This window comes from Pseudoliparis swirei, chromosome 20, assembly GCF_029220125.1.
Source record: "Pseudoliparis swirei isolate HS2019 ecotype Mariana Trench chromosome 20, NWPU_hadal_v1, whole genome shotgun sequence".
Lineage (NCBI taxonomy): Eukaryota > Metazoa > Chordata > Actinopteri > Perciformes > Liparidae > Pseudoliparis > Pseudoliparis swirei.
In genome coordinates, this window is record NC_079407.1 from 19,025,156 (window position 1) to 19,040,911 (window position 15,756).

The window sequence follows — 15,756 nt, forward strand, 5'->3', positions numbered from 1 at the left end:
CGCGATCGACGTGTTGAGACCCTGATCTACAGGAAGTAAAAGTCGTAACAAGGTTTCCGGAGGTGAACCTGCGGAAGGATCATTACCGATGAACAGACCGTCTGCATGAGAGCGGACAGAGTTCAGATTGAAGTGGTGTATTGGAAGCTCATTTTGCAAGTGACTTTTTTTTCGTCCCGACGACCAACAACAGACGGATTGGAAGCTCATTCTGCGCATGCGTTAAATGCGTTAAAAAAAGAAAACTAGTTAAACCTGTAATTTAATTAACTGAGTTAACGCGTTATTTTTCACAGCACTAATATATACACATAATGTATACACACATATATATACTACTAATAAATATATATATATATATGTATATGTAAACATATGTGTATATATACATATACATATATATGTATACACATATGTATACATAATAAATAAATATATGTATATATATATACACATATATAAATATCTGTATATATATATATATATATATATTTATTTAGTACAGAAAGCGTAAGGCCTTACTCCACTTCAACCCCTTTCCCTTCTCTTATGGTAAATGATCTATCCAGATATTAATCTTTGGATAGGACTAGCTTATATTGTAACTACATCAGATGTTTCTCACTCAAGATGTCACAATTGGCAGTGATCATTATCTTGACCTCTGGAAGTTGAATGGTTATAAACGGCAATGCCAGCCAAAGTTTAAACAGCAGTCAACTGATTTTCTAGAGTCAAAGCCATAGAAGTTAAATGAACTTGTAAATGGATCAATGCATCATTGAAAAAATTTTTTACTGATATGCTAATTTTTTTCTTTCTTTTACTTGACTCCTCAGTCTGTGATTGCACAACAACAACTATTATTATTATAGTATTGCTGGGAAAGCTGTATGTCCTTTAATCATGTCGCTCTATAATTTCCATGACTGCAGCAGTTAAACTAATTTTCCCATTTCGAATCAGTGAGGACACAGGAGTGCACTGATTAGAAGATTTAAATGCATGGCGGTTGTTGCCAGGATTTTACTGAACACTCCAGCAGGGTCTCTGTCCTTCTTTTAGGTAATTAGTCGGTTTCAGCATGGAGAACACATCAATAATCAAATACGGTCTTAAATGCAATTGTTTAGTCTGAATCATTGATTAATCACAAACTGACTTGTAACAATACAAAAATGGAGCACTGGTCATTTTAAAAGGGCATGTTGTTTCAGTACGTCTTCACATTACATTAAGTTACATGTCATTTAGCTGACGCCTTTATCCAAAGTGACTTACAATAAGTGCATTCAACCATGAGTACAAACTCAGAACAACAAGAATCAAGAAAGTAACATTTCTTCAAGAAAGCCAAACTACAAAAATACCATAAGTAATACCATAAGTAATACCATAAGTAAGTGCTATTCAAGTGCCACTGAAGTGCTAATCTGTTTTTATTCAATAAACATTAAAAAAAGTTTGGGGTCACTTAGAAATGTCCTTATTTTTCAAAGAACAGCAGTTCTTTTCAATGAAGATAACATTACATTAAATCAGAAATACACTCTATACACTGTTAATTTGGTAAATGACTATTCTAGGTGGAAACGTCTAGTTTTTAATGAAATATCTACATAGGTGCATAGAGGCCCATCTCCAGTGTTCTAATGGTACATTGTGTTTGCTAATGGCCTGAGAAGACTAATGGAGGATTAGAAAGCCCTGAAAAAAACCTTGTCGTGCAATTATATTAGCACAGCTGAAAACAGTTGTGCTGGTGAGAGAAGCTATCAAACTGGCCTTCCTTTGAGCTAGAAGAACAAAATTAATATGTTTAATAAAATTAATTATTTTTAACCTTGTCAATGTCTTGAGTATATTTTCTATTCATTTTGCAATTCATTTGATAAATAAAATTGTGAGTTTTCATGGACAACACAAAATTGTCTGGGTGACCCCAAACTTTTGAACGGTAGTGTATAGGGCTGCAACAACGAATCGATTCGTTGTGTCGCGAGATTATTACGGCACTCAATAAGTCGCGGAGTATAAACAAAGTTGAGTTGAGAGCAAAGCGGCGCAGGAGAAACAAGAGCGGAGTGGAGGGAGAGGACAGAACGCTGCGTTGTGAGAGCCAATCAGCGCTGAGCTGCTCCACTGTTGATGAATCTAATTGGCTGCTGCTGCTCACGTGGCGCTGGAAGCGGAAGTCATTTACGTAGTCGGAGACATTCACGGAGCTGTGAGCGCCTACAGGTGACGTTATGACCCCAGACACCAGGGCGCTACATGTCACGACGTGTGTGGCATTTTCACAAGAAGTAGAACGTAGAAAAAGTGGTTATTTATTCCGTTGCGGATGGTGAAAAATATTTTGCAACGGAGATAAGCCACGCCCCCTCACCGACGCGTATGACACGTTTAACCCACAAATAGTCGGCTGAGTAAACTCTTCTCTTCTCTTCAGTTCTGTTTGTGACGGGTTCATACACATGCTGACCAGTGGCTCTCCAGGACCTTTCCATAACTTTAAACCAAATTTCCATGATTAAACATTTTGTGAAAACTCGGTGTATTACATGAACAAGTGAGAAGATGTACTATTTAAACTAACAATGAGAATTAAAAGGCATACAGTATTCTGTGTAAATTATCATTTAAATATACAAAAATTGCATTACTTTTCCAAAAATTGTGGGATTTTAGTTTTTTCAATTACTTTTCTAGGCCTGGAAATAGCCATTCAAAAACTCAATGACTTTTCCAGGTTTTCCATGACCATACGAATCCTGTTTTGAATAAAGGGTTGACAATTACAGTGTTATTGTTTTTTTATCCGATTAATTGATTAATCGAAAAAATAATCAACAGATTAATCGATTATCAAAATAATCGTTAGTTGCAGCCCTAGTAGTGTCTCGTCGTAAAAATTTGTTTTTAGTCTGCGGTGGAACATGTAGAAACGTTCTGCTGTCCTGATGTCAGTGGGGAGCTCGTTCCACCAACGAGGAGCCAGGACACCAAACAGTCTGGATTTGGTCGAGTGATTAGCTCGAAGTGACAAAGTCACAAGTCGGTTGATGCCGAGCGGAGTGAACGGTCTGGGGTGTACGGCTTGACCATATCCTGGATATAGACGGAGCCCGATCCGTTCGTAAACCCAAAAACCAATGTTTTGGAGCGGATGCGGGCAGCCACCGGAAACCAGTGAAGGGAGCGGAGGAGTGTGGGTGATTTGAAGTTAAAGACCAGCCGACTTGCTGCATTCAGGATGAGCTGCAGAGGTCAGATGGCCTTAGCAGGTCGAGCTGCCAGGAGGGAGTTACAGTCGTCACAGACTCCATAAACATTTTGCAAATATTTGAGGGTTCTTCTGGAGGTTCTTCTGATCTTGTAATCTCAAACACATTAAGATACTTCATGTTTGCAAGTACATTGGCAGCCATCAAGGTCCGTTCCTTCTCACAAGAATCTCCTTTTATTTGTTGCCGATGTAACCGCTGAAGGGGCTCAGCAAAGATCTAGTGCATGTTCAGAATCTAAACTTTAAATAATCAGTACACTGCCTGGTCCACTTCACTTTGAAGACATCCGTAGCTCTGCTACGAAGAGAAGTCACTGCTGGCGACCTTCTTATCCACAATTATCATCCGACAACCCTCACACGCTGCGTACTTTAACTTAACTACACTATGTACAGTGTGTTTTGTACAGTGTTTTTTAAAATATATGTTTCATATTTCTATTATTATTACGGTTACTATTATTATTATAGTGTGTTTGTTTTGTACCTCTTGACTCGGAGAACCCTGCAAAAATAATTCAGTTGTGTCTGGACTGCTGGTCTAGGCACAGATGGCAAATAAAAAACCTTGAACCTTGAACCTTAAATGTCTGGAACTATCCAGCTGGAGTAACATTTGTCACGGTTGTATTTATCATACGTTCCTCTGACTCCAGTGGGTGTTGGTTTTCCTCAATACTTTGTAACTAGACGTGTTGTGGGGACTTTCAATAGCTTGACTGTACAGTAATGACAGACTGGAGACAAGATATTCTGTCGGTGAAATTTTCAGGGCTGTCATTTCGCCTTCTCCAGGATTCAGAAATAATTGTGTATTTCATCAGCAGACTTGATTCAAGTGAAAGTTCATGACTTCCACCTTCCCACCTGAAATGAAGCACATTAGAAGTCGGAGCTCTTCCGGTAAAAGGTGCCATGGTTCCTGGGCTTATCGGGTGAGAGCAGGTTTCTTCAAAGCAGCTGTGTTCACCAGATCAATTTAGAGGACCAACCAACCTCTGGGCTGGAAATAGGAATGAGGACATTTCACTCCTGCAAAAAACTGTTTGTAACTTTATGCATGACTGCCTGCTGCCACATTGCTGACAGAGATACAGGAGAGTGCTTCACAAAGCAGTTTGTGTATTTGGTTCATTACATTTCAGGATTGCTAAATGACATTATTTTCATAAGCTATTTTCAGCACATGTGCGACTCTTTCAGGGTGCTTCATGAAACGGATGATTCAAACGGCTTTGCCACACAGTCACTGTGTAAGCAAATTGTCTGTTAACCCTCAAGTGATGTAGTCAGACGTGCATGCAAACTTGGTGCCAAAGAAAGTCATGGAGTTCAAATGGAGCTGCGTTAGTGAAAACCTCATGACGTGTCTGCTGTACGCTAATGTTTACTCAACCAATTCTTATTTATTACCTCAGCATTGAAAATGCGGAAGGTTATGTTTTGATCGCCGTGTATTTGTTTGCGTGTTATTCGCATAAGCCAAAAAGTATTAAACCAAATCGCATGACATTTGGTGGGATGATTGGTTATTATCCGGGGACCATTTGATTAGATTTTGGGATCGATCGGGTCAAATGTCAAGGTCATGAAAAGGTCAAAATCTTCTTTTTACCATAGCACGGTCAATTTGTATCCAATTGGCATGCAACTAATGCCAAAATGTTCATAATTCAATGCCCAATCTTGTGATATGCGAAGGTATGCGCTCTACCGAGTGCCCATTCTAGTTATGTAAATGAAAGTCCTAACTAACTCTGTTGCTATGAAAGAAGAAAAATGTATCTAGTAAGTGACCAACTGATAAAGTTAAGTAAAAAAAAAACCTCCTTTAACAAAAACGTCTCTCAAACAATTATTGCTGCAGGAAGTAGGAAGGCTGCAGGCAAATAAAGTGTTCGTGAATGACAGTGGCAGGATAAATAATTGACTGTATTCCACTGAACTTCCACATAACCTGTAAACTAGAGTTCCATGTAGAAAACACTTTTTGATGCAAAATGCAAAACCCTTTTTTCGGAAATGCTTCTTGTTGTAAATCGTGCTCAGCAGCCTCTCTGTTTGAGGTCAGATGGTCTCAATAATTGCAAATGCACACAGAGAGACTCACAAATGCAAACACGAAGATTCACAAATACATTCCAATGCACACGTAAATAAATTACGATTTATATAAATGTAAAAGAAAAATCACAAATATATTTATGGATTTCTATGTGGATTTGTCTATTTGTTTGTGGATTCTATGTATTTATTTGTGGATCGCTACACATGGATATAGGGATTCATGATTCATGAGACTCCTGCCGTGGCTCAATCTGTTTTTTTCAACATGGACCTATCTGTAGCCAATCAGATGGCGCCCTCATTTTCAAGGGGCGGGCTTATCTCCGTGGTTTGACAGATGACTTATGATTTAGATCAGGGGTGTGAAACTCATTTTCACAGAGGGCCACATCAGCATCATGACTGTAACGCTGTATAAGTGTGACTACCCCAGAGCATATTGTTAAATAACTGTTAATTATTGTTTATTCTAGTGTCAAAAATATTGTACATGCGTTTATTTAAATGTAAAAATGTATGCATGCAAATGTCTCTGTTACTATAACATGAATCCATTTAATTTAAGGTTAAGAAACCCACATTACTCAATCAAAGATCAAACACACGTTATTACGTTAACTTCGTTCAGTTTTTTTTGTCAGAGTTGAGAGGGACATAACTCTGGTGAGTCTGGTCCAACAAATAATTGCGAGCTGCTAAGAACATGTGTGACAGATGGTCTGGGGCAGTGGAGCTCAACTGGTCTGGCTGGGACCCACCATCACCCCTGAATGACAAGCCGCGACCTAAATTAAGGAACTTCTCGAATTGAATGAACGAAAAGATGATGCAGATTGAACCTGAGATAGTTCCGAATATCACAGTATGCACAACAAAACTGTTTAATTATAAATAAAATTATCTTAAGGATACAAGGTAATACAACATACATAACTATTCAGTAACTTCAGACTTACAAAGAATACTGAACTGTGCTTTCATGCACAAACATGAAATAAAAAAGTCTAGTGAGGCTCACTCACTGAATCTATGACAACCAACGCTGCACTATGGAAACAAGTCAGTAGTTTTTTTATCCACAAACTTTTTTTCTGATTACCTTATTAGTGGGTAACAACTGAAAAACATTAAGCGACACTCACTTCAACCTGAGGGAACCACTGACATCTGAATCTGGAGAAAGTCATAATGGCAGAACTGGGGGTGTTTTAATACAAAGTCAATGAACAGACTGGATGTGATTAACGCGTCATTTCTGCCGGGCGCTTGGGGAAAAGACGTGATGCGTAAAATGCGTCTCATTCGCGCATGCTGCATTTTTTTACTCGGGTGAAAAAAACTGTGTGAGACTGTGTCGTTACAGCCAATCAGCGTTGAGATGCTCCGCCTGACATCACTGACGTCATGCAGTTGTTGAATCGGAAACTATGGAGGATAAGTTGATCGTCTGGAAGCGGCCGTCATCCAGACGCAGTTCCTGGAGAAGCTGTGTGCGGCTACGGATAACCTTATATATAATATTAATATTATGAACCAAGACACAAGGGCTTGATGGTCCAACGTGTATGGGACTTGCACGACACGTACAAAGCAGAAATAGTTTCCTCCGTGGTGGACGGCGGCAATTCACTTTTTTCATGGCGATAAGCCACGCCTCCTCTCCGGCACTTGCGCGAATGATCACAAATTGTCCGGGGAGTAAACTTGCGCGAGTAAAGTAACGCGAGAGTTCGCTTCTCTTTCGGAGTGAACCTCAGCTGGTGGCCAATTAGACACTGTTCCCTGAACACCCGCCTCCCACTCGACCAACTCTGCAGCCAAGCATGAACACACCCCACTGCCACAGGCATCATCCAATTTGTGTAATTTAACAGGCAAAACAAACGGACGGTCCCTCTCCACAGCGTCCAGGCAGCTTCCGACTAGATTTAGAGCCAAAGTAAGAACTGCGAGAGGGTTGATCGCTGAATATATGCGACCACTCTCCATTGTCGACAATACCGAATTGAAGCAGTTGGATCTGTGAATGCTTTGACATTTGATATATTTATTTTTGTTGTGTATTTATTTTGATCAACAATATGCCAGTATTGCACTGCCGTAACTGTTACAGTAAGAATTAGGGTCAATTAAATGTTTTTAATAAATGAAAAAAGTATTCATTATTACTGTTATTATTTTGTTTTTCCCTGCTGTACTAAAAACAAATCGAATCGTGACCCCAAAACCGACGTCGACCAAACCGTGACTCTTGTGTACCGTTCCACCCCTGGCAACAATGCTGGATTGCTAGTTTTCTAATGTTAATTCACTACGGTTTGCTAGCCAGAATAATTTTTTATTATTACTAAATTAAGTTACTATGGCAACTGCAGAAATTACTGAAACATAGGACAAAAAGCAAAGAGAAACAAATGTGTGTCTACAGACAGGCAGGAAAATTGTTTCGTAAAAGTAAATCAAAGGGCAAGCTTTCTTTAGAGTGCATTACAGGAGAAGGAGTAACGCAGATTTTTTAGGATTAATAACAACAGCCTGTTGCCTCGCCACCACAGGATGGACTGGAAGGACATTTATTTCGCCTCAACTGACCACGCCTGCAGCCTGTAAGGGCAGGTTACACCTCAAAGCAGATGACAGCATTAATCTGGCCACAGAAACCCTCCCCTCCATCTGGCGAGACAGTCAAGAGAAAGGACCAAAGATGCCTCTCACTCCTCCAATAAATACTAATCCCTTTTCTCTGCAGTGCATTTCTGCCCTTTTACATGTAAAAGAAAATACCATCATCTATCAGCCATCACCTACCATTTTAAAAATAACCAATCACGAATACAGCATGGCAGAAAACCCATCCAGCCCTATGACACCACTGATAAAAACATACCCTTTAGCTTCACTGTAAGAGCAACCAGGTCCCTAATCCTCTGGCGTCTAACAGAAAAACTCATCTGCTGCCACCAAGCAGCCCAGATCCTACCTGCACTACCAAGTCAAAAGAATACAAATGACTCATTTTACCCTTAAAAATCTATCTTCCTCTTTGAATGAAAGCCAAGATTAAAGAAATGCTGATGACATTTTATTTACTTTTTCTTTTTTAAAGAGAAACTGCCCGAGAGTAGCAACTTCTTGCAATTACAATTGACACTGCATTTCACTTGCGATTCTATGCCTGGTCTCTGAGGTTGACACACAAAGGTTTCGACCCAGAGCAACGGTCTCGTTTTAAGAGGGAAGATACATTATTAGTGTGTGCCATTTTCCCAGGGTGCACCTCGTCTAAATCATCAAGACCCTCGCCCACGCTTGGGGTGTAAATTACCAACCTGTGTCCAGCAAACGCAAACACGCTTCCTTAAGATGCTCTTTCCTTTACACACCGCTTGTGATTCCGACACCGTGAGACTAAAGAGCTAAATAACGATCCAACAGGCTTAGTGGGTAGATTTAAAATGCGTCCTGATGGCCTCCTGGGTGGAGAAACCGGACTGGGCACATCATTAGCCACATGAAGATGGAGCGTAGGTGGAGAGGTGACAAGAGAAGAAGCACACCTGTCAGGCTCCACCAGCTTGTATATTTAAGTGTAATATACGACAGAAAGCATGTATCTCTGAGTGCTAATGTGCATGTTATTCCCCGTGCTGTGTCTTTTACATTTCTGCTTTTATTTGGAAAAAGGAAAAACGGTAAGAGCTGATTGCTCACCAGCTGACCGCCTCACTTAGAAAAAAATAACCTTAGCATGACCATAAATGTAACATGAAATCAGCAGTGAAAAGATCCTTTCAGTAATGAGCAGGTGCTCCATGGGTTTCCCTTGGTAACTACGACTGCTGCTGCTGCTGCTGCTGGACGCATGTCCAATCTACTTCAGTGTCTTTCATAAACAGTATTTTAAAATGATTTTTTTTTCTATTCTTCTAATACATCTGCAAAATACTGCAGATAGGATATTATTGCTCCTTCAGACAACAAGTGGGGTTCTGCCTGTTTTCCTGGCGCCTGCGTGGGGTTCCTTTCCTCCAAGAACTGATAACTCTTTTGCTCTGTTGACCTTTTTTTACAAAGAAAGTTTTTATTCAAATGATGCTTTTTCTCTTGGATATTCATATGTTCCTTATTGTCATAGAGTTTTTATCAGTGCTTTAAAGGTTTCCTACTGAAAAAGCATAATGCAAATTGTTATTGGACTGTTATAGTGTGCTGTGTGTATAGCAAATGACTCATGCAGTACAACATCAAAGCAAGCCATTCAGCAAGAAAAAGTGCGATGAGTTGGTGTGTCTGATGTGGGCGAAACATGGACGGTTCATTTAATGTGCATCAGCTAAAGTGTGCAAAATAATTTTAGCTTCATAACAGCATTTAAAGCACAACCTGCCAATAAAAAACAGATGCACATCAATTCTTTCTTTTTTTACTGTAATCGTGATGGGAACTGCAGAACAATGGGAAAGCTTTTCACTCTAAAGTCCTTCGACATTTATATAACAATTGACTGTAAATATCAGTGGTGGTAACATGGTTGCACGTCCATCAAAGTTAACTCTGCACATTCAGATTTTTCTGATCACCGGCCCTAAAGTCACGTTAGCTCAATGAGTCAGCACACAAAGCTCCAATCAACACCTGTGAACCTCCACTACCGTCACTGTCACTGGGAATAAGGTTGAACATGCAGCAACAGCTGTTGTGTGTCCAATCTATTTATTTTTGTGTCAGTGTGGCGATCGTGGGCCAATTCATTTGGCCTGGTTTTACACAAGAGAATCCTTTGTAGGCACCACTCTGCAGGGGTCTCTCAGTGCAGTGTTTCCCCCACCATTATAACAGGGTGGCGGCCCACCCTGTAATTTTCGTCTACCTACTATTGAAGTCACCCAGGTGCAGGGAATGAAACAATCAGGAGTGGCTGAGGACAGGTGCAGGGAATGAAACAATCACTGGGGAGACAGACACAAAATTAACAGGGTGTTGCAATCTGATGGTCAGCGGTAATGTGTTTGTGTGATCCTAGAATGTGATTTATAACCGGCAGTTATGAAATGTTAACCATCCATCTCAGAAATGAAAGAATTTCCCAGATTTATTTTTGCGTTCAGTAGCCAATTAGCTATGAGTCCCATCATGGAAAGCCAGTGAGCTGCTCCGTTTTATCAATTACAGCTGGGTCTACTTTGCTCATGGGAATTTGGTCGTGCGTTCCGGTTTTGTGCTGCAACTTCCTCATTATGACGGCTGATCAAAGGACGGCTGATGTAACGTCTCACCGCAGTGGTTTCTCTGGAAACCCATGAGAACAATGCAGATTTTAAGCCAGGTGTCCTCGTGAAAGCACTCAAACATGAGTTGAAGATGGATATAATGTCCCCTCTAGGGGCGTCGTTAGTCCTATTTTAGGGGGGCTTCAGACCTACAAAATAATTTTACTTTCATTATAAACATGCGATTATAAACATGCACATCCATATACAGCAGGGGTCCCCAAACTTTTTCCTAAGAGGGCCACATAACGTTTGCCTTGTCTGCTGGAGGGCCAGCCGGGGGGGGTGCTAGTGAGAATGTGCTCACCTGTGTGCGCGCATCACGGCTGAGCGCTGCGCGCGCCACTCGCTGTGAGTGCATGCACGTGCAGACAGCATTTAACGGAGCGAAGCAGCGCGTGCGCTCTGATCGCTCTTTTAATGAAGTATCGATACTAAAAATATGCTAAATCACATCGTTTTTAACGTACGGGTACTTTGTTAGTATCGCTACACCGTGCAGCTTGACAGCAGCAGATGTCGCGGACTAACATTCAAGCTAACCTAACTTCCCAAACGCTGTGGACATCTGAACGCTGATTGGCCGAGACGCGACACATCCCATCAAAGATGTTCTATTGCGAAGAGCACCACTCCACATTTTCTCCGCGTCTCACTGCAATCTCAACGGCAGCGGGCCAGGTGAAAAAAATAATAAATCGGAAGGCGTCTCTGGTATTGTTCAGGGGGCCGGTCCAAATGGGGAGGCGGGCCGCATCCGGCCCGCGGGCCGTAGTTTGGGGACCACTGATATACAGCCTTACACGAATAGCTTTAGTAGTTTGACGATGACTATATGATCATGAGGTCACAATGCACAGAAGTGTAATAAATTAAACACAATTGATGCAAAATGGCTACATGCTGGTGGATCTTGAGCTATTTATTTTTATTTTTAGTAAAGGAAAAATAACTATTCCATGAATTAGGATCAAATATGAACTCAATTGCTCAGACTTATGGAAGGAACTATGTCGTCATCTGGTCAGATACGGTCAAAACATACATAGCCGAGTATAATCAATGCTAAGATGGCACCATGCCAGTGGTTCTCAAATTGTGGGGCGCCAAGGCATTACAGGTGGGGCGCAAGGGGAATGTCGATTTTTTATTTTATTTTAAGACCTTTATTGAGAACTCTACATATAAAGAGCAAAATGCCCGTACTTCCGTGTAAATGTTTACGGCCTTAACAGGTTATGTTGCGCATGCGTGACGGCCGAGATTCTTGGCGACTCGCCACATCCTACCTCTGTGAGATCGGCGTTCCTACTGTTGTCCTTCAAAACAAGAGCTCAACATTGAGCATGAATTCTAAGTGACCGTATCAAGCCTGCAACCCTGTTGTTTAAAATGTGATGACTCAGAAAAATCGGCACTCGTTTTGTTTTGTTTTGCAAAGTTTGCACGTTATTGTTGTTTTGAAAAGATATGCAGTGTAAAACTCAGTAAAACTCTTTATTGCCAAATATTTGAACTGGTTTTGTCTTAGTTTTTTACAGGTTGCACTTTTTTGTTATTATCTTGAAAAGATATTCAGTGCAAAACAGGTTACTTGCAGCCACAATAAGGTATTTTCTTTGCCAAATATTAGAGGGTTTTTGCACAAATAGAACTGTATTATTCTGTGAAAGTGATTTAAAACTTGTATTAGTTTTTTGTCTGATGGAGTATTCTGGTTTAATTGAAAGTGATTGCAAAGTTATTCAATTATTTGAAAAAGCACGGATGTCGGAGTCACAAAAAGTTTTTATTTCAATAAAAATTCAGCACGGACCATTTTGTTACAATTTTGTTGGGGCAGTGGGGCACGAACATCTTTCTTCCTCCGAAGTGGTTCGTGAAAGAAAAAGTATAAGAACTGCTGCTGTAGGCTTATACTAATATTAATGCCATTTGTTAAGGGATAAAAAAAGCAGGGCAGGAACAAGCTGGTAAAAAGGGAACCATACAGAAGTTGTATTCATTACTATTATCGATAAATATACAAGTATCGTATCGTATTTGTGGTATTGTATCAAATTCTGGTATTGTATCCTAAGTATCGGGTATTGTGATATTTATGGCAGGTATCGTATCGAAGTTCTAATTTTGGTATCGTGACAACCCTACTTGGGGCTTAGCCCCCCCTTTCTTTGAATCCTACAAATGCTGATCCTCAGTGAAACCTGAGTTTGACCCAAACACATCCTGATAAAAAAGAAACAAGCTGAAACAATCTCCAATTTCCTAGAGGAAAGCCAGCATCTGGTAAGAAATGATGGAGAAGCACAGTTGACAGAAGCAGAATGGGCCAATTCAGAAGAGCCAAGACGCCATTTAGAAATTTAGAGTATTTAACAGATATCGTCAATATTGTGCATTTGTTTGAAATTATGTAAAGTAATAGCATCAAGCTGTCTTTTAGTTTGGCCTCCAAAGTGCTTGCAGTCCAGAGATTCAAATAGTGTTGACTAAACTCTTAAAAAACATTGGATTTGTCTATTTTCTTAAACATTTAATGGAAATGTGTGGCATTATTAATGAGTAATTCAATGCGTTATCAGTTTATCAATTAATTTAAGCCCCACCATGCAAGCAATACCAGCTTGAACTTTGATTTTGAACTTAAGTGACCCAAAATGTGACTGCTGGGATTGAAATATGTCAGGGCATTCAACCATGCAACAACATTATGCCCTCTTAAGATGAAGAGTACTCTGCTGTGTGCTTATAAAGCAGACCTCTGGTAAATCCACAAGCAGCAGCAGCAGCCACGGCAATAAAAAGTTACATATTTTATGAATTGTCAGTGTGCTTGTTCCTGCATATAAAATAAAAATGTCACTGGATAAAGAAAGGATCAAGAGGCGGAGGAAGAGCTTTTCAGATTGACACATGTTTGCAATGCATTTGAATACATCTAAACTCAGGACGTAGAGGTGGTGTTACACCGTTTACGGTCATACGGGTAGAGTACATAGGAGGCCACTCAGTGTAGTGTATTGTACATTAATGACTTAATTCATCGACAACAACTCTTCAAACTCACAACAGCTTGCTCTTGAATGGACTAACTCTGCTTCTCTTGGTTCAAACGTGGAAGTGTAACGACATTGGAAAGCTTTTTCTCCACTTTCTCCGTATAAACATGGTTTGAAAGCAACTTTCCACGAGGCCAACAGGATCCGGTTGCACGCGCGCGCTGCCACCTGCTGCCCGCAGAGTTCATTAGCTTACCTTGAAAAATCCATAGTAACATCAGCGTGGCTCGAAGTCTTGTCTTCGCCTCCATGGCGCAACATCCACCGGCCGCTCCGGCACACGGGAGCTCCTTTAAAGTTGACAGCGAACACCGTAGCCGCTCCTCGCCCGCTGCTTAATTGTCTTCTGTTGGCAATTAACGGTCCGCGGTTAAACCGGCGCCGCGAGGTGTGCTTAGTCCGACCTGCTTCACCTCTGCAGCTTGAGTCTCTCTCTCTCGCGCGCTCTACATTGAGCTGTAGGAGTTTATCCACTTGAATGAGCTCGGTGACGCCCCCTGGCAACACAACCTCGACTGCACACATAAATGTCCTTTGACAAGCATGTTTTGGGCCCGTTTTTTAAAAATGTCTACACTATTTTATGACTATGTTATTGAGTACCATAGTAATAAGTGTTGTTATACGTTAAAAATTGAATAAAGTAAATATTGTAAAGGAAAGACTTGTTTTTATGACATGATGACACGATTAAAAAGTTTCAGATTAAAAGTTGATCTTTGGTACTAAGCCTGAGGTTGTTGTCGTTGGTTGGTTTCCGTCCTTTTTGCCCTCATCTTTTGTAAACTAGCTGTTTGCTAAAGACTCTTCATGTACATGCTGTAAAGAGAGGAAAATAGTTATTTCCTCTTTTCACAATGTGTTTGTAGAATTTGCTTTTCGACGTGAAAAGCAAATTATTCATGTCTTCAGTCCAAATCCCTCATCGTGTGTGTGAGATGTTGTTTGTTTGTGTGCTCTGTGCGATACAAAAAGTATAGAAGTGTGCTCTATTGCTCTTGTAGAGCGTTTGCACGTCTACATCACTGCAACAAGGTGAAGTTAAGACTTTAATGAAAACCATTAAACCTGCTTTAGGTTATTTGTTTTTCTCCACTTGGGAGCAGCTGAAACAATCTATAAAAACAGCACTGACAATATCATCACATTTTAAGCGGATATTGCAAACTTGTAAGCAAACGCTGGAGAGCAGCTGTAAGGGAAGATGTGGAGTGTTTCTGGTCTCCAGTGCTCACTCCTCTTTGAGCTCTGTTTTGGTCTCCATCAACTCCTGATTTTGTCGCTCTTTAACTGTTCTACTGTATTCACTTGGCTCTAACTTTGTTCGGAGATTGTTTAGTGCTGAGCGGTTAGTTCACAGTGAATCTTTGTAGTTGTTGTTTTTTGATGAGTGGTGAGAATGAACTAAAACCATGAAATGGAAGATGCTAAAACGCTCTGTCGAGCTGAAGGGAACTGAAGAGTCCGGTGGTGCTGATTATATTTTTTAATTTATCGGGGACTTGCCTGTCTGGGGGCCTTGCAGAGGCTCTTTTGTATTGTCTTGGGTCCGATCTGCTCGACAATGGTTATACTTCATTCAATTTCTGTGGGAAAGGGAGTGGTCTGTTTCCCCTGTGCCTTTTGAGTCAGTATCGAGATGAACTTATTTATCTGTTTTACAAGCAAATAGTATATAATAATAATGTAAAACTCACCCAGAAATTCTCATGTACACTTAGTTCCATATCATTGTTCTGTGAACTCGATTAACATGCATTACCTGAGATATTACAAATTATAATCTGTCACAGGTACAAACTGTGCAGCCACTTAAACAAGAGAACAGGAGACGCTCTGAGATTTTACTTCTTCATGTAAGTCTCAGGTACCGGCTCGGCTCAAAATAAATGAGTTGTCGGGTAAAATATTAATGTCGGTGTGTCAAAGTGTTGTATTTTTAATGCTATATAATGGATATTTTACATGATATTAAAGCGTCACATGTTTTCTGAGAGCACTGCCGGCCCCGTTGCATGCACTGAATTTCACAATTAAATACCATTTTGTTTGTTCTTTTGTTCTATTT

The 15,756-nt window shown here is 40.4% G+C and overlaps 1 protein-coding gene across 1 annotated transcript in view; it reads right to left on the reverse strand.

Moving 5' to 3' along the window:
* Positions 1-14,009, reverse strand: part of esamb (endothelial cell adhesion molecule b) — a 41,454-nt gene extending 27,445 nt beyond the window's left edge. The window contains 1 exon segment of the mRNA XM_056440854.1: positions 13,885-14,009. Coding sequence (XP_056296829.1) covers positions 13,885-13,939 — 55 coding nt within the window. The 5' untranslated portion in view covers positions 13,940-14,009.
* Between the last annotated feature and the right edge of the window lie 1,747 nt (positions 14,010-15,756).